Genomic DNA, 25,117 nt, shown 5'->3' on the forward strand with positions numbered 1-25,117 from the left:
TCCAATGTACACTGAAATACAAAACCAGACAGGAAATTCACAGCATTTATGTAAAAGTTACTCACTGATACATACACTGAAATACATCTTGTTTACTATATTAACCTAGGGCAAGAACATGACAGAGAACCTTTGCAAGAGACAGCTGAATGGCAAAAAGGCACAGAATGTTAATGCAATTCCTATGCTGAGTCCCAGTGTCAAAATAAATTAAGCTACAAAATGTAGAGCACCAAAATGGATTGTGCTGGACAAGAAATCTATCAGCTGAAGAGATGACACTGATTTAAGCAGTATTCCAGAACCTTGTTGCACTCTGACATGGATTATTTTTGTCCCTCCAGGCAACTCCCATAACAGATCTTTCTCTCTTTTCTCATTTCTTAAATGGGTAGAGTAGAGCATCTGAGAAAGCTACAAAGGCTCACTGTATTGCAGATAAACTACAGAGCAATGAAAATATATATATCATGAAAATCTCAGAATAATTTCAAAGCATCACTTCCATATAACTAGTCAGCAATTTTTGACTTGGCCAGAAAGTATTGATTAAAAACAAAAAAAAGAGAATAAGAAAAATTTATTAATCATACTATTTTAGTTTTTGAAATGATGGGATATGCCCTTGAAAACAGCTTTGCTTTATTCTCTTACTTAATTTACAGTTAATGAAAAAAAAAATATTTCTCAAGTCCTAGACTGAAGGAAAGGACTGGCATTGGCTTCATTTTGGAGAAAAAAAAAATTGTTATTTCTCAAAACATGAACATTTATCACTCCTCCCCACTCCCAACTGCTAATTTTCTGTATTAGATTCCTAACTGCAATCATAAAACACATAAATCATTCTTTATCGCGTCAAGCACCTTTCAAATGTAATTAGGGACTTCTCTTGTGAATATTTTAACAAGATACATGTATCTGCCAAACAAAAGCTTCCTCCAAAATCCACCAACTATTTAATTTGTTTACAATTCAAGATGTGATAAACCATGAAAGCAGTAATAGAAATACAATCTCTAGAATCTGTGTTGAAAAGGAGAGAGAGAAATGCCCAAACAAACAGCTCATGCTTAGCAATTGCAGGAAAACACAGCATCAATGAATATAATATTCAATATGTACATAGTATTTAGGTTTTGTAGTTTATTAGGATAGGGTAATCATATCACATTACACTTACAACAGAGATGAACAAAAACATTTTACTACAGGATGTCTTCCTGCCCAATGTTATCACTTTAATGCTTTCTGCATAGACTCTTTTATTAATATAGGCAACTTACTACACATGAAGATCTTTATAGCTCTTCCATTTTTTGTCCTTTCTTGTCTAACGATAATGAAATCAAAGCTACCTATATGTCTGTTTTCATGAACTTCTCTTTCATCTTAGGTTGGTGGATAGCTCTGATCTATGCCTTCAATTCTTCAGTCTTGCTCTATAAAGCTGTCTTTGCTTCACTGCTTATAATCGCTTTTCCTTTGCATTAAAAACTCATTAGCGCAGCAAAATGGGAAAAAGAGGGATATGAGAAGTGAGCAACCTCTGTGGAAAGATGAAAGGAGAAAACACAAGCTGAATACTCAATTTGTACTTGCACACAAACGATATCTTGCTTATGACCATCTGAGGGGTTTCTATTATCATCCACAGTGACGATTCTGAAAATGCCTTCAATTCAAATCAAAATTAATTGCAGTAGAGATCCATTATCAGGCTCCATAGCAGCAGGGGTGACATGAATTAAAAAGCTGATCTTGAGCCAGCTTCTTTTGTATGTTATTTAAACATACATGTCTGCATATACTGCCCTGGTTGCTCAGCAAAACAAACAATGCAAATATTTCTTAAAGAATCCAGTAAGATACTGTATCCACTTGAGGCAGGTGGAACAATGCTTTATGCAGTACCACTCATTGCTAGCACTATTTAACTCCACATTTAGACTCTCTGGCTGCACCTACACTGCTAAATTATAGTCAGTTTTCAGCCAAGTCTCAGCGCTTAGGGTTGTTTCTGTCTGGAGCCTGCTGGAAGCAAATGGCCAAGGACTGAGCCAACAATTAAGCAGAAAGAGAATCATGGCTCCAGCACTGGAACTAGCTTGTTGGTGCTCTCATTTAGCAGCATATGGACATACCCTCTGTTTTTGTACATTTTAACTTGACAGTCTCTGGCCTGTGAAAGCACTGAAACAAGCTGCCTGAACCTGCAACTTCAATTTCTTGCAAGTAGTGGCAACCTACTCTTGTGTCTCTCTTTATGTGACTTTTCTAATCCTGTTTTTATATCAGATTGCAGCAAGAACAGAAAGCAAAATTTACTACAGCCTCCATAATTTTAGATAACTACAAAAAAATAAAAACATTTTCATTCAGTTTTCTCTTCTCCACAATCAAAGAAATCATCACATTTTCCAGTTGTTTGGGAAAAATTCTTTCTCAGCTCCCCAGAGTGCAAGCTTGTCATGACAGATATCTTTAATCTCAAGTAAAATTTACATTTATAATGCTGAAATGTGAGGTAGTCATCTAACTCTATACTCAAGTGAGTAAAAATAAGCATATGAAGGTCTTAATTTTTAGAGGTCATCCTCCTCTAAAAATCTCAGGTAGGTGAGGTGAATTGTGCCTGGATGTCTCCTTACACTATGTACAAAGAGAATCTAAAAATTATGTGTGAAGTTAGATGAGCACTTGCCTTAAATCTGTTTTTTCTGCATTTCTCCTGGCTATAGACTGGTAACAAATTTCTGCTTAAGGGATGCTGTGTATCTTTTATAATTATGCACCACTGAAAGGCCGGATCTCCGGTTTAGCAGCTTTTCCAATTGCTTTTTCGGGCTTGTCTGTACCTGTAACTGGCAGCACACGCCTGGCATGGTATCCAGCACCTACTCCCACAAGCCCAACCTATAAGGACATCCACAAGGAACAACTCAATCTTTCCCCTTCTCCAAAAGCCAAGAAACACTGCTCTTGGCTTCTGTCTCTGATTTGGGACACTGATGTGCACTCTTCTGAGAAAGATGCTCAACAGCACCTGTGACAGCAAGGGGCCACAGGAGTGCAGCAGAAGTGGGTAAGGGGTACACAAGATGAAGTCCATGGGAGGATACAACCAACTGCATCCTTCCTCCAGGGCACAGGAGCTGGAATCAACACATCTCATCCAGGAACTTGTATTTCCAGCAGAAGAAAAAAGATACTACTGACCAGGACAAAATGTAGAAGAGCTACATGGGGGCAGATGTGCATGTCATCTTTAGATGATTTTGATGACCTCTGCTGCATGTCCAACACACACTTGCAATGCAAGAAGATTCTCAGCCTCCTGACCTTACATGTGTTCATGATCCAAAGCACGATGAATACACAGCCCTTCTAGAGTAAGTTACCAAAATTTAATTAAGCCCTGATGTTTAAAAAACCCCCCACCAAAGGCAAGGTAATAGTTGCTTTTCATTTAAAGCTGCACCTGTTATTCTAGAGGACGTTCCAAAACATTTGACAAGAAAAGGTCTTTAAGAAAGAGAGAGACATTATGTAGGGTAACTATCTAGACTCAACCATTCAAGAGAAATTTCCTGGCAAAGCTCTTATCACTATTAAAGTTCACTTACCTCTCTAAGAAGAAAACACTACTCATCTTCAGTGACACTTACTTTCAGGAGAGTGAGAAATAAGAAACAGAGAGGTTTTTATATACAATTTTGTGAAAAATCTGAAGCACAGCATACAGAATGCCGAAGTAAGGACGTGACAAACTCAGATTTGTTTGTTCCTTTATGTGAAGATTCCTAACTTTTCAGAAAGTTTCTCTCCTTTACTGCAGTTTAAGGGTGACATGAGCAGCTGAAGTAGTCCCTTACTGAAAAATCTGCTCTACAGATTATGCTAAATTCCTAAAACCCTTGAGACAAGCATTCTGTTGAGTTTTTAATTTTCTGACACATATTCTGCCACTTCATTAATACTTTTTAAGGTATTTTTTCTCATAATCTGATGCTCTTTTTATTTTACTTCTGCAATTATCTGATTTGATGGACTTGTTTACACTTGAAAAGTAAACATTGCAGAATTCTTTTTTGCTATACTTCTACCCTACTACAACTGTATCCACTCAATAAGATATATATTTCATCACATGAATTTTAGTGGTAAGAACTGTATTATGATAGCAGCAACGATCTAATCAAGACATACAGTTTATTCAACTGCAAGATTTCAAAACCCCTGGGCTCATCTTTGCTATCCTATCCATCAGAGCCATTTGTTATGCTAAGTCTTATTTTCAAGAAGATATTGTTTTGCCTAAAAATTACATCTGTAGACTTTTAGTTCAAGCAAAACTCATTTTAATCATATTTAATTGGGTATTGTTTTCCAGAAAACTGCAAGAAAGAAGACTGCTGCTTCGACTTCTGCTACCATATGCATGGGAAGACAACTTCCCTGACAATGATTTTCATTCAACATGCAAAATTTGTTCCTTTGGCGTATGGTTTCACCAGTTGTCTCATTACGCAAACCTCAGCAGAATACAAGATTGCCAAATTCTTGTTTTACAAGTAACCTCAGGAGATATTTGTCCTTCAGAAATTTCCAGTTGGCTGTACAATTAAGATGGTCACAGACTCAGAGAATCAGAATGGTTTGAATTTTAAGGGACCTCAAAGATATCCATTTTCAAACCCCTGCCAGGGGAAGTGACATCTTCCACTAGACCATGTTATTTTACATTTCAGAAACAGCAAGCCCATTTGGGTATCTAAAAAGTATTAGATAGCCTTTCACAATTTCTGGTTTGTCACCAAAGCTAAAGAGTGATCTTTATTTAGCCCTTTGACAACTCCAGATTTGGGTTATTTCTTTATTAATTGTCAAAGGAAAGCTGATGTTCTTTTGATATTACTTTCCAAAATCATTAGAAGTTTCCTTCTTACTGCATATAAACATACAGAAAACATTCTCCCGATTTCTTTGATTTTAAATGTGATGACTCTGCATTTTCAAGCTGTCCTAAAAAGGCTGCCAGAAAGTTTTTCATGCTAGTCTTTATCTAAGTGAGTGAGTGCATTTTATGGACGATTTATGTGAGATATCCCGCATCCATTTTAAATTATGGTGCATAATTAAGCCCATTTCCTTCTTTTTACCCATGCTTTCTTTAGGAAACAAGGAAAGTATGTTAAATTTTTTAATCAAAATTTTCCATAACCTAAAACTTTCTTATTGTAATACGACTGTTCTGGTGTGAAGAATGAAGAATAAAAAACCATAGGGTTTTCAAATAAATTTATACTTTATGAGGAATAGCTCTTGGGGATCCTTCCACACATGCCCAGGAAGCATTCAACCACCAGTCACTGTACATGCTTTAGGGAAGTAATTACCCTCAACACATAATGAGCAGAGCTCTAAAAAGCAAAATCCAGCTGTTATTCAACACCTGCAAAGTTCTGCAGTCATGATTAACTTGTCTCCTGCTTGAAGGGTGCTATATTCACTCCTTCTTTCCTTTTTAGATGTCTCTTACATCCTTCAGGACCAAATTTTTATTCAGCCTCTTCTCCAATGATTGTCACAATTCTCAACCTTTCCTCTTTCTGCCTCCCTCACTGTTATCCTGGCTTTTCTTGTTATCATTCCCTTGGAGAAAACACTCATCTAGCAAGTAACCATTGTCATTCTTCTCTGGTTGACTTCCAAATTGCAATTTTATTTTACGTTACCCCATTTCTCATATGTTGTTCATAGCAGTAATTTTTTCTTGTCTACTTTGAATCACAATCTTCCAGCTGTAATCACAACTTCTCATGTCTCCAAGTCAGCCTCCACTGCTTTCTGATTTTCACTCCTTTCAGGTTTTTTTTTCTTCTTATTACCTCCCAAATTTGTTCTGTTTTCCTCTCACACACATATGCACACACACATACATATCAATTTCAACTTACTTTATCTAATCCCACTTCATCCAAAGCATTATTCATTATTAGTTTTCTACCTTCTCTTTTTTTCCAACTAAACTTGAAACAATCTTCTCCCATGACTCCAATTAAGCCACTCACACACTCCATGTTCCTTGAGTCTTTTCACTAATGCTTCACCTGCTTGACCATAGTTTAAAGACCTTGCAAAAATATGGGATTCTTCTCTGGTTTCCCCTACTCACTGCTCTCACTCCTCATAACCCTTTTTGCTATCCAGCAACAATTTAGATTTACTTCTTTTTAGCTGCTTTGTCACCACAGAGCTGACACTTTCCACAGTATGAAAAAAAAAAAAAAATTGATTGCTTCTCCAAGGTATTCTTATTATTTTATAAGGTTTACAGTAAGCCATAAATTTTTCTTCCACCTCTTCTTTTTGTCCATGATGGAAGCATTGTTTTAAGTGTAAGCACTTGATACAGCTAATGTGGACTCAACACAAACTTGTTAGATTTATAAGCCTAATGCAGGAGCAGATAAATGCAGAGATCATGATTTCAAGTGGGGTTCAGAGTAAATGGAAGTGAAATTACATCTGTGTGTGAATTCTGTTTAGGCTAGCATTTCCAACTTGGACAAAATTAGTCCCAACAAAAGAAGAAGAGTGCACAGTTCAGCTTGGTACTTAAAACCTTCTCTCTTATGCTAAAAGAAATTCACATACCATCATATTACCTATCTAAAGGGTAGACATCCAACTTAAGAAGTGATCTAGGTTTTGGGGTTTTTTTGCAGGTACTGGAGAGAAGAATGAAGGGGGGTGATTTATGCCATTTGTCTTAGTCTTTGGATGGAATTGTTTAAGAACCTGCTTGTCCACTGACTATATGGGGAAACTCTAGACTTCCAGGATTCACATCCTAAAAAAATTATTTAAAAATGAAAGGATGTTTGGAACTAGGTGATCTTTAAGGTCCTTCCAAACAGTTCTGATTCTATGAAAATTGTTCATTTTTTGCATCCTAAACTTAAAATGTATGTCAGCGCAGAAATCTGAAACAGTACATTCCAGAAAACTGGATGCAGCAATTTCTTTCCACAAAACCATATTCTTTCTTGTACAATTTTGGTCATTTACTATACAGCTTCAGAAGCTCACAATCACTTTACTTCTTATTTTCTTCTGTACTTTCTTCAGCCATTGCTGACATGGTAATGTATGAGTTATCATAAACACTTAGTCTGTTAGATTCTTCTGTCTCTGCTCTATTTCAGATTTAGAAGAAAATCCATCAACCTTTCAAAAAATTTGAACAGTTCAGATATTTCTAGAAATTATTTGCTAGTGCAATTTATCATTCCATGCACAATATGCATAAAAATGGAAAATAGCTCTTGCTTGATTGACCTTATTTCATCAATAAAGATTATAAAGTACTTGTAAATTGGGACTTAAAAGGTAACTTTAAAAATGTTTAATACTTCAATTTGCATAAATTGATTTTAAAGGTTGGTAACTGTAAGAGTGTTTAAAAGGCAGAAATTATTACATGTGGGTTAAGTTTGACTCATTTAAACATGAGAAATAAACATTTCCCAGTTTTAGGGAAAAAATCAGCAGCATACTAACTGGCAAAATTTTAGGCAAGGAAAGAATAGCACTAATTAACTTCATTCTTTGGTATCCATGACATGTTTATACAGCCATTATATAATAAAATATATGTAATAGGCATAATAGGTATACCACATTTCCTCAATAAATAAAAATACAACCAACATAATCTAATCTCTTCCAATTTGCTCAACAGGAACATACTCTGACTCATCTATTTGTGCCTAGAATTGTCTACCAGTACCTTGGTTTAGCTTTGAGAGTTAACACTCCTTTCACTGCTCTCTCACCCCATTGCCTATGAAAAAAAATCACAATCAGTGAATTTTTTTTGGGTTCTTTTGTTCTTATGCAGTAACTTTAGCACCAGCACTGAAGGCTAAACTCTACTGTCAGCAGCCCTGGTGCAGTCCCTCTGGTGTCACTGGGCTTGTACTTCTGTAACTGAAGTCGCAGTTAATAATCTGTGGATGGACTTACACCTGCAGGAGGAAGCAGCCCTGAAAGAGTGAAGAAAATGCCTGCACTAATAGTAAAAATGAGTAATAAGGAAGAGTCACACACATTAACTACATGCATGCATATAAACCAATATGGATTACACAGGACAAGCTTTTTATACATGACTCAGTAGCTTTACAAGTATTTTTACAGCAGCAGGATTTGCTATTTCTCTTGAAATCTTGGAAGGCTGTTTAGTATATGTAAGGGAAGGGAGCCACAGTCCTCTGCACTCTACTACTAAAAGCACAGCAGAACAGCTCCCTCATACCAAATTATTTTTGCTGCAGGAAAAAAAAAAAGAAAAAAAAGACATTTTGAATGGCTGAGACAAAATCAGTGTTTTTCTGCTCCTCCTCACAAACTCAAGGAAAGACAATGGATGTAACTGTTGTTCACAGGGATTAACCATGTAAACCCTGAGAAGAAGCTCATGCAGCCTGACTGATCATCACCAGTCCCAATCTAAGCCTAGCCAACATTCAGCAAACTATTCCAAATACTTCTCAAGCTTTCTTGGTAGAAAAAACTGGTTTGCATCAGTTTGAGGGAATTTGAGATTTTCACAAAAATTCTTTCAACTTAAATCTGAGGAGAGAGGAAAAACCCACTTTCATCCTCCTTCAATCAATCTGATTTCTGACACAATAATGAAATCTTGAACTTGAAAGTTACTCTGAAAGAAATTTCTATGCAATGCCTCAGTGTTCTAAAACAAAAAAAAAAGTTATTTTCAAGATTGCCTAGTAATGTATAACAGCAGAGATGAGAGAAGCTTTACTAAAGAATCGAGGAAATCCAAAAGAAAGCTTGAGAAAAATGCTGACACATAATCCTCTTAAAAAAAAAAAAAAACAAACACAAAAAGGTTGCAGTGCTCTGTTGCTTATATAAGTAAGCAGTGATGAAAAGACCTATGGTACAAGAAACATGGCACTCTAAGAATATTTTTACTACACTAAAATGTACAACTGCAACACAGAAGTACTCTGAAATAGTTTAGTGTCACGCAATACTACTTTAAAATGTCAAGTATTTCATCATCTCTTTCCAGAAGTAGAGCATATTTTACCAGTTATATGAAGTATCTTTATTACATTCTCTATAGGTTTCCTGGCATTATGAAACCTGTAATTTCCACATCAAAGCTAAAGTATTTGGCAGCAGAGATGTGGAAAGTATTCCAGTTCTTATTTCAACAATATGCAATTAAGTTAGTGGCCACTGACCATCACAGCTAAATTTGTGTACAAATCTCCTGGACATAAAATGCTCCAATCTGCACAAGGCCACTAACCAGACATTTTACATGCCATTACTACACTGTACATGCTCCAGCATATCTGCTCCACAAAAAAAGTTATTTTTCAGGAATAATTTATTTCTGCTTCATCCTGGGTTCATCAAAGGTACGGACACACACACCCACAAGCAGAGAGGAACAAGGGAAGGTGGAGATAACCCTGTCAGGGACCCTTCCTCTCCCAGGGAAGGCTCAGTCCCTGGCTCAGGGTGACACCCAGCACTGTGGGGCAGCTGGGGAGCACCCTGCAGCCTGAGTAGCACACTGTCTGTGGGGCTGGGACACCAGCAGGATGCAGGGAACAATCATCTTGGCATTGCAACACAAGACTGAGGAGATTTTTAGGTGAGGAATGTAAGATGTGGAAAAGGGAAGGATAGACGAGGTTTAGAAGTAGAGAGGAGGAAGTACAAGAAAACAGAGGGATAAGTGGATAAAGGGGGCCAGTCACATGTCGACAAGGCTGGTCAGTTCATTTCCCTGTCAAAGCCCTGCGCCTGCTGAACATCTTTCATGTCTTCTATTAAACTCCATTTTTACCTGTTTTTTGGATAAGGGCTTCTGTGTTCTCTGTGTGTGTGTGGTGGTCTGTGGTACCAGCAGCTGAAGTGCATGAAGGCACCTACAAGAGGGTGATTGCCAGCAAACACCAAGCTGGGCTAGCTGGGGAGGAGGTGAAGAAGAAAGCTGGGGTGTGTATGTGCAACTGGAAATAAGAAAAGGGAAGAAGTTGACTACTAAAAGGGCAAGGGATCAAAGGCAACTGCCCAAGAAACTTTAGGACCCAGGGATTGACTGAGACCCATTTCAGAGTGTGTGTGTGTGTGTGTATGTGAGTGTGTGTTTTACTGTGCAGGAGTAAGGGCAAGGATCCAGGGCCAGCTACTGCATGGACCGTGTGTCTCATCTCCATTATAGAAGGAATCAGACTCCCACAGGGCGTGAGCTCCATTATGGGAAGAATCAGAGTCCCACAGGGTCTGTGTGTGTGTGTTGGTTTGTGCAAAGGAGTCTGTACCAGCAGCTGGACAGGGGTTGCAGCATCAGGTGGCAGCATCTGGAACAGCAAGGATCTGGAGCCAGCACTCCTGAGCTGACCAAGTGTCCAAATCCAGCTCCTGGCAGTTTTCACACCACGCACACATGAATACATGCATACATACACATGGGGACACGAGGAGGCCACTTTTGTGTGGGCACTGACTGCTGTGCTGCTCTGCTCAGACCTGTGTCTGCCCAAATGCCTTCTGTTTGTCCATGTGCTTGCTGGGAATACAGAGCCAACCTTGCTGCCAGCTGAGCACTGTGGCGTGAAGTCCCAACAGCCTTGCTTCCATCAGACTAGCAAATTTAGCAACCCCCTAACATGCAATAATTTCTTGCACACATATTGCAAACATAGAATTTTTTTGTTATATGGACTACAACTCGATGCGATGCTAAACTGAGAAAAAAATTCTTTGCAGACTCATGTTCATTGCTATGTATCTCCTATTTTCACCCAAGCAGAAAGATGAATGTGACAGGAAAAGCTATTCTTACAATCTTCTTGAATCATTCTTCACCAAGAAACAGCAGGGAAAGAAAAATGGCTAGAAAAATATCTGGAAATAAGAAACTGTGCTCAAAGTGTAACTGACTGTGGACATTAGACAATATTAAAGATTTAAGTTTAGTAAAGCCGGGGAATTTCTACAGAATACCAACAAATCTGATTTTAGCTACAGCCAAAAATCAAAAATATCTGGAATTAAAGAACTGCAGAGAAAGTAAATTATAATTTATTTTCTTTCAGTAGTTGTGCATATAGAGACAAATTTCATTGAGACATGATTGAAACAGGGATGACCCATTCTGATCAACCTGCATTATTGATAAGATCAATCTCCCTAAGACATGAGGATGGTTCCTGGAGATTGGTCCTTATTTTGAAAGAAAGATGAGTATCTTTCAACAATTTCTAGATATACAGAAAAAAGTTTCACAAACTAGAATATATTTGTGTATTTCTGCATGAAATTCAAATTCTTGGGGAATGAAAGAACACTTCTCTGGCTTAGTTTGCAAACCAATTCTAAACTAGTATACAATGCTTCTAAAAAGAAATTAAATGGTATTGAAAGCACCAGCTGCATATTATACTTCTCCTCTAGGGAAAGACCAAGGGGTCATATGGACAGTTGAGGACTTTTAGTATTTTTAGAATAAGAAAGAGCATCACCAAGATACCACATATCTGCTTCTACTAAAGAGAAAGACTATGGTGAAATCTAAGTAATTAGTCAACCTTGTACTGTGCACATTATATGAAAAATTAGTATAGCTCGATAGTACCAAGATAAACTCAGTATGCTATGCTCACCTTTCCATCACCTTTGCAAAGCCTAAGTCCTGAATTTGGACATTAGATAAGATTAATTTTGTTACAACCACACTAATGCTCACTTAAGCTGAGCAAAGAACAACATGCAGTAAAATGTTTGCCAATATTCAATTGGAAATATTGCCAATATTCAGTAAAATGTTTCAGCCTAGCAAACATAAAATATAATGTACTCAGCAGAAATAATTTATGACTAAAAAGATTCCAGAATTTTAAACTCTTGCCATCTTTAGCAAGAGTTCACCTCCTGGGGAGGAGGTGAAGAAGAAAGCTGGGGTGTGTATGTGCAACTGGAAATAAGAAAAGGGAAGAAGTTGACTACTAAAAGGGCAAGGGATCAAAGGCAACTGCCCAAGAAACTTTAGGACCCAGGGATTGACCCAGGCGCAAATTACTCGACAACTGATTGAATATGTTAATGTAAGATACAAAATAAATGAACTTCAGTTATTATTTCTCTTTACTAATAACCTCAACAAGTGGAAATTTATCTCATGTAGGAATCTTTACTTTCTATTACTTTCAAATGAAGCCAGTCTTCTGTAGAAAATTATGAGGACTGCAATAGCTAAAATCAGGAAAACAGATATTATCTGTGGCATATTTGGGTTTCCTCCTCTATGCTAGGTCATCTAAACAATGATTAAAAATGTAACTTACTATCAAGTCTGATTCACCAGACCACTGCATTAAAAGTAGCATGACATTTTATTGCATAAAATGTAGATTGGAAATAACTTATAGTCCCAAAATGACACAACTTGCAACAGTAGGGACTTTCAAAGATTTGCTGAAACTGTGTTGAAGTTGTGTTAATTTTACAGCATGGATCAGCAAATCCTTGGCTAACAATGGGGGAAATAAGAGCATTTAAATGGCTAATTTTGCAATTTTGTTGAAAGAGAATGGTGTTCCATTGAGATCTTTTTATACAGTTGTAGGGAATGAGTAAGAACACACTCTAGCTATTCTAAAATTTTTACAAAGTTATCATAAATAACAGGAAAAAATGCTGCTATGAAAAACACAGTGAATAATGTTAAGAGCACAAGGTAAGGGTATATTTTTTATCCATTCTTATTACCGTTGTTGCATTATGTGCTGCCAGGAGAAGAACCTTCCCTTGGCTGAACTTTAACAGGTAGTTGCAAAGCAAAATATTCAACAACTGTACACATAAAAAAGTAAATATTCTTAAAATTACAAAGAAGAGTTCTTGTAAAACAAATTTCAGACATACTTTATCCTAAGTGAAAAACCCATTGTAATGAAACTATCATGTGTCCAATAAGATATGAAGGCATGATTTTTCTTTTCCAGTTTTCATCAAAACAAGCTTTCTCTTCAATACTGAGCAGTCACTTTCTCTTTACTTAGATTATCCAAGGTCAAAGGAACACATCTGTCTCTGACAGCAATTAATCTGAAATCCTCCAAAATGAAGTCTTATGAAAAAGGAAAGCTTTCTTCCTTTTGTATAATTAAAACCAATAAGATGATGACATCCGTACTGGCGCTTCTTTCATTTTTTTCATAACAGCTTTCAGTTATATTCTAGACCTTTCTAATACAGTAAATATTGACCAATACAAGTCCCATTGTCTTGAATCACAAAAAAAAATAATAAAATCTGTAGGTTAGTAGTTATTCGCTTCCAATCTTTATGCTGTTTCACAAATCACTTCAGAACTTCAACTTCACGACAAAGTAACTCAAAATAAAGCTATTGCTATGGAAAAATTGCCTCGTGTACTTTTGAAGAGTTTTAGCAGCTTCTTAGAATCACAGAATGGTTTGGATTGGAAGCAACTTTAAAGGTTGTCCAGTTCCAATGTCCCTGGTACGCGTCTTTAATTTTATACATATATATATATATATATATATATTCTAATTAAGTATTTTATGAAAAAGACAATGGGCTTGATGATTTACTATATTTACATGAATTGTACTATAAGAGCATATTTGGTTATGTTAGCCACTGGATCCCTGCAAACCTACCAACCCAACTGACTTTAGCCTACTGCTACAATATCCAGTAAGGTTAGCTATGGCAGCATAATATATAGACCTATACAAAAGGAAAAACTAACTCAAGGCTAGGCAGAGAATGAAAAAAACAAATTCAAATGACTTTTGATGTAGTGAGGTCGGTACATGTAATTCAAGAATAAGAGTGGCCCAGCAAGAACAGACTTTGCGAAAGCAAAGCACTGTACCTCTCCAAGGGGTTTTTACATTCTCGCCTAAGGGATCCCAATAGTGGATATTCAAAAACCTGCTGGCAATTGTAGTTTTTTGTCAAAAAGTCTGCTTTACAAACTTGAGAGTGGTTGAACTAAGGCTGATAAATGCCCACCCATGATCTGGGCTAAAATGCTGAAGTGCTTGCACTCCAAATCCAAAAAGCGTGAAGCATTAATGGTGTGTCTACCTGAAGCTAAGGGATACAAATGAGTGCAGGATGGGATCTCTACAGTTCAATAAGCTCCTCTCTCCCAGCCTGCTAATTGCAACATTTCAAACATCCGCAGAAAGAACTCCTTGATTGAATCTAAAGTCCAGCATTATTCTTCATAGGCGATTGAAAATGGACAGTATTATAATTTTGGAGAATAGAAGTGGAATACTTAGATATGTGACCAAGGGATGCATTTACATGTTGTATTCTTGTTGGTAATTCTACCTACATCCAGACACAATGAAAGCTTTTTGATTATTTATGTATTATGGTACTTAGCACTCAAATAGGCAATGTAGTGTTCATTCCTACAGAAAATAAAAGAAATCCCCTAAAATCATAAAGTTATTTTGAAGTTTTTTCCCTTAATTAAAAATTATGTCTTTGAGAAGGCTTAAATATTAAAAATGCATTCATAATTTTAAAGCAAAACACATGAAAAAAAATCACATTTTTGCTTCAGAATCACTCTGGCCCTTCTTTAAAAGATGTTTATATTTAAAACAGTATATCAAAAAAAAAAGGTTTGAAATAAATTTATTTTCAGGCAGAAAAGAGTGGGTATGAAAAGGCAAAGTAAATCATAAGGTCCATTCTGTACTTTTGCTTTGAGTTTTCAACAGAAGCAGCATATTTCTTTATGCCTTCACACTAAAATCCATTTAGGTCATCAGACAGCAGGATGAAAACGTCTCTATTTCGACATGCTTAACAGGAGCTGTTTAATATTAGTACATTGGTTTTGTGTTCTGTCGAACCGTTTTCACTGATGATCACAAAATATTTCAGAAACATTATTTAAATCAAGCCTGTCAATACTGCTGCTATAAAAGAAAAATGTCTTATCCCACTGCAGAAACAATGGCACACAGAATACAGCAGTGTTTGGCAGGGTAAAAAACATTGCTGTGATACAATTCAAGGGCCAAAGCAGACAAGCCAAGCCAATGCAGCTTTAAAAGACTAGCACAGACTTCTACCAGCTTTAGCTTTTCCACTGCAATGCACATTAATGATAGGCTGAAAGATGAGTATAAATAATAAACAAAACTGCAGGTTAAGGATCTGGAAAAACCTAAGTCATTAGAGATAATAAGGTGTGTAATCTGACTTTCAAGACTATGATCAAACTAATTAAGAAAGAAGCAACCAATTTATTCTGAGAAGTCAATGGAAAAAAAAATATACACCTACATGATGGTATTTTAATATATTTCAATATAATATTAATAAAAAAACCCAAAACTCCATGAGTTTCCTGCTTTTGTAAAAATTCAGAGCCTAACATTTAGATCAAAATTTCTTTTTAGTCTTCTATTACCACTGTCCTCAAAAATTAGCTCATATCCATAGTCATTGTTGTGGTTTAATCCCAGCCAGCAGCCAAACCCACACAACTGCTCACTCCCCTACCAGCAGGACTGGGAGAGAATTGGAATGGTCAAAGGTAAAAAACTTGTGGGCTGAGATAAGGACAGTTTGATAGGGAAAGCAAAAGCCACACACACAAGCAATGCAAAACAAGGAGTTAATTCACTTCTTCCCATGGGCAGGCAGGTGTTCAGCCATCTCTAGGAGAGCTTGACTTGGGAAGACACATGCCATTACTCTGAATGTCTCTCCATTCCTCCTTCTTCCCCCCACTTTATACACTGAGCATGATGTCACACCACCTGGAATATCCCTCAGGTTAACTGGGATCACCTGCCCTGGCTGTGCCTCCTCCCAGCCTCCCATCCACCCCCCATTTTCTCACCAATGTGGCAGCACAAAGAGCAGAAAAGGCCTTGGCTCTTTGTAAGCCCTGCTCAGCAATAACAAAATTAGCCCTATATTAGCAACCATGTGTTCAGCACAAATCCAAAACAGCCTCATACCAGCCACTGTGAAGAAACTTCACTGTAGCCCAGCCAAAATCAGCTCAGTCATATATGACATTTAACATTAATTATGCAAACACTTGCTTTATTGTAAAAATATGTAAGGCCACCTACCCGCTCCAATTTACTTTTCTAGGTCTATAATGAACCTACATTCTTATTATCCAATAAAAGACTTTAGAGCACTCACTGCTCTCAGAAATTTATAAAGTTTCCTCATTCTTTTACAGTCAGGCATGGCAATGTGCTCTCATCCCCAGCCTGAATTTATATTCCATTATAACTCCTGCTCAAGTAATAACCCTAAGTGGTGGTCAGTCATGGATGTATCTGGTCCTGAAGGTTCAAGCTGGCCCCAGCTGGACTTGGGGGGAGATAGATAACAACATGATAGGCAAGGACAACATTTGGGCAATACACCCAGCTGACCAGAATGCTGGTCAATGTCCAACTCAAGGCAAATCTGGAAGAAACTAGCATCTGTACTCAGTATGCAAATATGACTATGACTCTATCATCTTACTCCATGCAGAGCAGACAGCCCAGGGCCTGCTGAGCACTCCTGCATGGCAGTGGGCTGCACACCAGGATTTCCCCTTGAGTAGGAATGCCTCTCAAGGTTACGAGATGCCTTATTACATCAGATGGTTGGTAAGTGAATTGGGAATAAGCACAGTGAAACTTGGCAATCTTTCAGGAAGGATGATTAAACATTGGAATGGGCTGCTCAGGGAGGTGGTTGAGTCACTGTCCCTGGAGGTGTTTAGGAAAAGACTGGATGTGGCACTTAGTGCCATGGTCTAGTTGACATTGTGGTTTGGTCAAAGGTTGGACTTGATGATCTCAGAGGCCTTTTCCAACCTAATTGACTCTGTCATTGCCAATATAGAATCCTTTAGACATCAACCACTGGCCAAGGCTGAGACAGTCCGGATCCAGCCGCACCTAAACTCCATCTGAGAGGAAGTTTGGAACAGAATGGGGTCCTTTCTGAACCTCATGGCTCAATAGGAAGATCCCCCTAAAATTGTGACTGTAAATGCTCAACTATACCTGGCCATTCATTCTTGTTAAACCACTGCTACATTTACCACTGAACTATTCTTATATCAATAATATAGTTTCTTTTCAGTTGAGAGTGAAGTGACTGATTCCATCTACAACATCAGAACAGAATTTACTTTTCAGCCTTTGTTAAAGCTTTTTATGTGCCTCCTTCTAATGTGCTAAATCTAGGTGCACTAGCTCAATGGCAGAGATGAAAGCTGAAAGTTTTTCAGAATTCCCCATTTTGGCATCATCCTGGCACCCACACTGCCCTACTCCAGGAGGGGCTGAGCTCACAGTGTCCCTAAGCTGGGATGCACCAAAACAGCTGCACAGCCCTCTCTGTGGCCACACTCAGGCAAGGGTAAAATACTACAAAGATTTGATTACAGCTCATGAAAACATAAGCAACATTGTTAGAAAATTACTTCTTCAGGACATGTCTTACATGTATCTTCACAGAACTCAGCATAGGCAGTATAGTTAGCAAATCAAACCAATAATAAAATAACTGCACCTCAAAACAGTAATAATATAAAAATAATAATGTGAAAGAACAGTGTGAAAATGAAGAAACATGAAGAATTCATTGTGGCTGAAAGGAGAATAAAGTACATATTCCTCAGATCTTATTGCTGTGACAAGATGGGGGAGGAAGGGAACAACCACAGTACTCCAGTGAACTTCCCTAATTTTTTTGTTAAGATGAAAATAAAATTCCATCCTAAGATAAATAGAAAGGCTCCCTTCAATTTCTGTAAGTGATGCAGAAAAAACAGCCTTATAGCTACTTTTAACTCAACTATGCAGCTTTTTGGAAATGAAAAAATAAATAAGGCCTATTCTGTGCAACAGAGAAAATGAGATGATTCATATATTATTAAATTAATACTTCTCATTATACAAAGAGATCTAAAATTTACAGCAAAAGAATAGAGAACAAACAAACTCCCACAAATGTTTAATTGTGTTTAAAATGTCACAGAATAATTTGTTTTGTACCATTGAAGCTTCCTATCAAATTTATTCCCACGTCCAAAGCTTGGAGAGCCAAAGCTTTCAAACCACTGAACGTAGAAACTAACATAATTAACTGTTTCTTCTGTTATTTTCTGCAGGCCCAAATTATAATAGAATAATAGAATAAGGCCTTTTCTTTTATCTCATCTAAAAAAAGCATACTGATGGAAATCAGTCCCACCAAGAATGATTTTTTGTCCCAAACTATTGAGTTGAAAGGTTTGAAAGATGTCAACAGTTGCAAAATGTTTAATACTGTGATTTTAAATCATTAGAGGGTTAATGAGACAAATCACTTAGTTTACCAGTTGTATATCAACTGTACAAAGGAAATTTCTCTCAGAGGGGCCACTGCAAAGCTGACATGTGAACATGCTTTGTGAATGCTGACCATCACTGTGAGAGGTATCTCCCAAAAACACTCAGGAATTTTTGGAGGAAGATGGCAGGGAGGATGAGCGAAGCTGTTAATGAATTGGAAATGCACTGAGGGTACATCCTGCAAAATGAAACAATGACACAGGTTGTGCCAAAAGCCTAATTAAATCATAAAAAGTCTTCATCTGGCATGTAACAAGACTAAAAATAGCCTGACCTTATTTAGGGATCTATCAGGTTATCAGTGTGGCTAGAAATTACAGAAAAAAATGCCATTTTGATTCATCAAAATTTGAAAATCCATTCTTATTCCAGTGCCTAATTTTGGAAATAATTTCTATATGGTATAAAATTGATTACTTAATTTTGTTATGGTAAATGCAATGAAAACTGCCATTATTTAAGAAAAAAAAATTAATAAATTAAAAAGTTTTTATTTTTTTTAAGGAGCAACTTTTTTTTTGTGCAAACATGTGAGTGGACAGCATTAACTAGTTATCATGAAAAGTATCTTAGAAAATCCCATTGGTCAGAAATCAAAACTAATATCTCAAAAACTTTCTTGAGACATAGCACTTGCTTATGTATTCCCCTGCCTTTTAATTCTATTCAACAAGTTGATTTAGAAACAGTGTTCACATTTGTGGAAGGCAAACTCAATCAAAAGAATTCAAGGACAACTACATAAGACTAGAGAAAGGCAGAGTATTAAAAAAAAGAATGTAAACATTAGAATCGTGACCCAATTTGCAGGATCTGAAAAATTCTTGTTCTCCCCATCCAGTCTTCCTGGACTCCAAGTGTACTTTGGCAATGAGAGCTGAAAAAGGGGATGAATAGCAGGAATCTAAGATCACTATAGCCCCAAGGAACAGCACTTCTGGGTGTTTAAAGACTCCACAGTTCTGAGAGAGGATCAGCATCTTACACCAAGGCTCCTTTTAGATTTGGACAGAAAATACAATAATTTAACTTGGATTCTCTGATCCATAAAGTAATTTTCTCAGAGTGTTAGAAGTTTATTTTATGGCAACTAAAAATCAGTAGTGCCTTTCAGAAGTGCAAATACCTAGCTAGTTAACTTTAAGGGTACTTAAACATTTACCAAAGATGTTCCTAGGCACTTAGAGTCTTCCCCCATGCATGTCTGCAAGTTCTAACAGTGCTGAAAATGCAGCCGTTTAATACATGCTCAAGTTTCAAAATCATAATTAAATCTAGCTTTTTGTTATCTCTCTGAACTGACCTCATCCAGGAAAAATATTTTTAGGGCATATCTGCTATTTCCTGTAAAATAAATAATATGATGATGGCTGCACTATCATACACTTAACTCATCTAGTTTGGAAATTTGTGTCTGTATTTCCAAATATTTCAAAGAGAGACCAAACTCCCCTAACACCCATTATATTATAGGCTGTATTACAGGACCCATGCAATACTATAGGCTGTATGGGGTTTTGCTGGGATGGGGTTTATTCTCCATAGTAGCCTACATGGAGCAATAATTCAATGTGTGGCTGAAACACTGTTGATAATACATCAGCATTTTGGTTATTGCTGAGGAGAGCTTACACAGCATCAAGGCTTTTTTCTGCTTTCAATTTTACCCTTCCTGTCCCAGTAGCATGTTGGCTGGGGGTGGACGCAGGGTTTGGAGGAGACATAGCCATGAGACATGACCCCACATGACCAAAGGAATGGTGTTTTGCAGTAAACACTCAGGGAAAGGAGGCAAGGGAGAACATTCATGGTTATGGTATTTGTCTTCCCAAATAACTGCTACAGCTGATGAAGCCTTGCTTTCACTGCTAAACATCTGCCCACTAATGGGAAGCAGTGAATGAATTTCTTATTTTGCTTTAACCGGAACATGCAACATTTGCTTTCCCTATTTAACTCATTATCTTCTGCTTTTATATCTTCTATTTTCCTCCTGACCCACAGCAGAGAGGAGTGAGAAGGCTGTTTGGCTACTGGCCAGAGTCAATCCACTATATGCTGTCACTAAATATGTATTGGGAAGTATCCCTGGACCAGGAGGGGATGCACACAGAAGCAAACATAGATCTAGCCCAGTGACTACAGCATCACTCTTGCAGAGGCAATATAAAATGAAACCATACTAACTGCATTACTCCTGAGAGCAAGAAAGAAAACACAGGTCTCCCAGCCCATTCCCTCAAATATTAGTTTGGAGGAAGAAGTCATTTGTTCATGGCTTGTTTTTGTGTCTCATTTTAGAGAATGTTCAAGCATACAAATCATAAGCAGAAGGAAATGCCTATTGGTAAAGCAGAGACCCCAGGTTCTGTGGGGCACTACAGTAGCCTGGGCTCAGCAGACAGGTCAATGTGAAGTGCTTCTTAGTGACTAGTGTTAAATAAGCCACTCTGTGGTGACGCTGCTGTGTCCCATTTATAAGAGAAATAACTCATCCTAGGCTAGGAAGAGCAAGGTGACTAACTCAGAGTTGTCTATTTCTACAGCAAGCACCTTCTGTTTATTTATCCAGTTCACATCATGTGTTGGAGACTGAAACAGCCCACAGGCTCTTCTCAGCCTACTGTCAACATTTCTCTTGAATGTGTTTGGTCATTTGTTCTTTGTTATTTAAGAGAAAGGAACTCTAGTACAAAAGTGGCATAAAAGTGTGTAAGTATTGATAGGATGTGTTAAGGGAATAAATCACATTGACTGAGCATCTTGTCACCAGTGTAATTGCATCTGTATTTAGGAATTCTAACACCGTAGCTGCAGAGAATCCTGGGCACAGGTCCAGTGCTGAAAATGAGAACCGGGGCTCACAGTATCCCTTCTGGAAGACTAGAGAACACTAAGTATAAAATGTCTCATCAAAATACGGGAGAAAAGCCAGACAGACCTATTGAAAGTGAGACCATAGCAGATGGTTTTGATGTTAGGATGGAAAACTGAGACAGAAATGATAGGAAGTCTTTTAAAAAAGCTGCATGCAAATGAACAGAGAAATTCTATTTAACTTTTTCACCCTTCCAATAGTTCATATTCCCATCAAGGGACTTAATTCTATTCTGCTCTAGAGCACTGTCATTCTTCTAAATTGCTCTTGGCTGTGATCTTTACCTGTGCTGTGCACAATAATTTCTAGGTTTTATGAATTGTCAGTAACAAACTGGCTAGGACAACCCCTATTAAACTTCCTTATCAACAGCCTTCTGAAAGACAGAACCCTGCAACATGATTGGTGTATGTAGATAAATAATTAGGCTTGTGCACTGGTATTATAAGAAACATGTGGACAAAACAGGACAGATGAGAGACATTAATTAGGAGCTACAAAGAGAGAACTAAAATGATGCAAGAGGAAAGATTAGGTACTGGCTGGCTAGCTTTGTGCTACTTGTTTTTCTTTCCTCCAATCATTTAAGCCTGTTACTCTCTTTGTGATGTGTTCGCTTTGTGTTTTTCTATGCCCTTTATCTTCAACTATAGTTGATTTTACAGTCTAAACAACAATAATATCAAATGCTTGGAGAAAATATGGATTTTTAAAAAATCTAATAAAAATATGCATTTACTTTAGGATAATCTGTTTCCTAGAAGTCATAAAAAAGAACAGACATTAATAGGAAAATATTAAGTCAATTAGTTAGAGCTGTTATTTATCATAAGCAATTTCCATTTACAAAAGAAGGATAGAAAGACAAATGAAGGGATATTGCACCCTTTTAAGATACACTGTGCATCCAGGTATCTTTCTATTATGCTAGCAGGGTGTGCATGGCTGTAAAAGGAAATAGTCATGTCACTGGTAAGCCTTAATAAAAGAATTTTTCTTTTTTTCAAAGAAAGGCTAGTTTTAGTAAACATAAACTACAAATTGTGCATATATAATATGCTATGATTCACCTGAGTGCAATGGCCGTTCTCTATTTTCTTAGAAAAGAATTTACTGTGTAACTGTAAAATAATTATTAATTGCAAGATTTGTTTCTAAGGTAACTTCTATGCAATACCAAACAGAATTTCTGTGTGAAAATAAACAATTCTACATATTTATAAAAAACCTCTTAATACTTACATAAGGGATTGTGTCCAAAGTGTCTGTGTTGACAATTATAGGGGCAGGGCTTGCCTGAAAGGGAAAAAAAAAGAGAAAATAAATTTAAAGACCTGAAATTCATTAATATTGAAATACCCATAATTATACATTAAGTTAAATGTCCAAAAGCCCATTTTCCCATTGAATTCAAATCATACAACACTACATAACTGTGGCTACTGCTCAGTCAAGGATGAAGGAAATAGATTCTCAGCCTCCAAACCACAGCTCACTGTGGCTTTTCTTTTTAGTTTCTCCAGGCTTTGGACCACATCCTGAATACGTATCATCCAGTTCATTTTTTTTTGGTAGCAATGTAAGAAACCTGATGTATTCAACTCAGTTAGGGGATATTGAGATTGAGGGTTTCAGCTTCCTTACCTGACAAATCCACCTTTTGTGTTTGAACCAAGATGATTAACTGATCTTTACAGAGGGGAAACATGTAATGCTTACATTACTTAGCAGTATTGCATAGGTATATGTATAAGCACATATATGGTGACATTTATGTCATATGTGTATAATTGGTATAGTTCATATACACTCAGATTGAAATACAGACCAGTTTAAAAAGACCTGAGCATCTGCAAAGCTGCCCAACCTGATCTTTAATTTCTTGATGAAGCTCATATCCAGGCTAGTTTCCAGCCACCTGAACCTCTTGCTCTTCCCATTCTGGCATTCAGTGGTACTGACCCAATGCCAAGCTCTGTGACCCAGCATAAACCTAGCTCAGACTCTGGAAAAAACCACGGAGTTGTGAGAACGCATAAGCCAGAGGCAAGCACCGTCAGTAAAATGTCAAACTGAGGCAGGACTGCTGAGATGGGATTGTTAACAAATCAAGGACTCAGAAGGAGAAACGTGTAGTACAAAAAGAGATGCAAGGCACCCTTTCTCATGCCTACTTGGGCAGCAAAGACTCTTCAGTCACTGTAGTGGGCTGATGAAAATACTAATGCTTAGCACAGTAGCTCACTAGTTCTATTCATCTGCACTGTGTATTTGTCACTGAATGACTGCACTTTAAACTCATACAGACTGCAGGGTCTCTTTGTGCATGGTAGGCATGAACTCAGCGCTGCTGAAAACACTGATCCTATTTCTGTCAGCAAATATTTACTGTGGGATTTCAAACTTTGGTTGTTACCAACCCAAATTAGGAATGTGACATTACTGCAATAATTCAAATAATATGATAATAACACAGTTCAGGGTTTTTTCTTTTCCTAGTTTTTGTGCAGTCATTCAAGGATAATTCTGTGTTCAAAGAAATTTTATGTTACTGGACAAAGGCAACTGCTGATTAATGCCATAATTTCCATACAACTGTGTAAGCTGTGAATTAACATTAAATGCATACAACTTAGTATGTCTGCATTTCATGGCATAGGCCAGTGTCATGGTAAGGTATTATTTGATATTAAAATGCTTAGTATCTGAAAAGATATTATACACTTGTTATTCTCATTGTGTCCCAAAGCACTGGACACACTGAAGTAACAGGTAAAAGCTGAAGGCCATGTATTTATAATACTTTTAGCTTTAGGCATATAGAATATGCCTATGGTTGCATAATCATTGAAGGTAAAAGAAATTGTTTCCTTTTAAAAATAACACTAGTATTTAGCTCAATACACTTAAAAAAGTGCTACCTTTGCTACAGGAAGAATAAGCTTGGCAATTTTTTACAGTATTGATTTTATCTCCTTTTTATTTTTACCTACTGTGTTGGTCTATTACCAACTATAAAAAAAATTGCAGTTTTCAGAATAAAAGCATCTTTCCACTTATGATTTAAAAACCAGTATATACTATCTTTCAGAAGTCATTTTGCAAAGCATTCACTCTTTAACCTCTTGAAGAACAAAGCCTTTTATCTGTATCAGATTTTCCTGAAGTAAAGCTAAAGAAATCAGAAACAAATGTGGGAACACTTGGGACTGGACAGAGTATTCCTGGTGCAGTGTGGCAAGGGGATGAGATGTCCCTCACCCTGCTGCCCAGGCTGGTAGTGCAGTCCAGTTTCCCATTCCCCCTCACTGCTACAATGGCTGATTCACATGCAACTTGATCTCCTCTCTACAAAGCTGCAGCTTAGCCAGACTGTGCCTGGTTGGGACTGCTCCATGTTTTATTCTGTCATGGGGAACTCCTATATGTTTTCACTGAACTTTGTAACGTTCCTCTCAGCACATTTCTCCTTCTCCTATATTCCTCTGAAGAGCTGGAACAGTCCAGTGTATCATCTGCTCTTCCCAGTCTGGTGGTGCCTCAAACCCTTCTGACAATGCCCTCCATATAATCATTATGGTTATTAATGAAGATATTAAACAGCATTAGCACCTCTATCAACTCTGTATGAGCACCACAAATAACTGAACTCTGAACTGATGACCACTGCTCTTTGGGTCTGCTGCTCTAGCCAGTGTCCCACTCATCTTCTAGTAAACCCATCCATTTAGTGTCTCTCTCATTTGGCTATGAAAGAGAATTTGTGCTGAAA

At 37.3% G+C, this 25,117-nt stretch overlaps 1 protein-coding gene across 24 annotated transcripts in view; it reads right to left on the bottom strand.

Moving 5' to 3' along the window:
• The window catches only part of DLG2 (discs large MAGUK scaffold protein 2), a 979,322-nt gene that overhangs the window by 368,587 nt on the left and 585,618 nt on the right, over positions 1-25,117 (bottom strand). For all 24 annotated transcript variants that reach the window (XM_064409604.1, XM_064409605.1, XM_064409606.1 and 21 more), the window contains one exon: positions 22,588-22,641. In XM_064409604.1, the coding sequence (XP_064265674.1) occupies positions 22,588-22,641 (54 nt within the window). The remainder of the gene's footprint in view (positions 1-22,587; positions 22,642-25,117) is intronic.

Source organism: Passer domesticus, chromosome 2 (assembly GCF_036417665.1).
Source record: "Passer domesticus isolate bPasDom1 chromosome 2, bPasDom1.hap1, whole genome shotgun sequence".
In the NCBI taxonomy this organism is placed as follows: Eukaryota; Metazoa; Chordata; class Aves; order Passeriformes; family Passeridae; genus Passer; species Passer domesticus.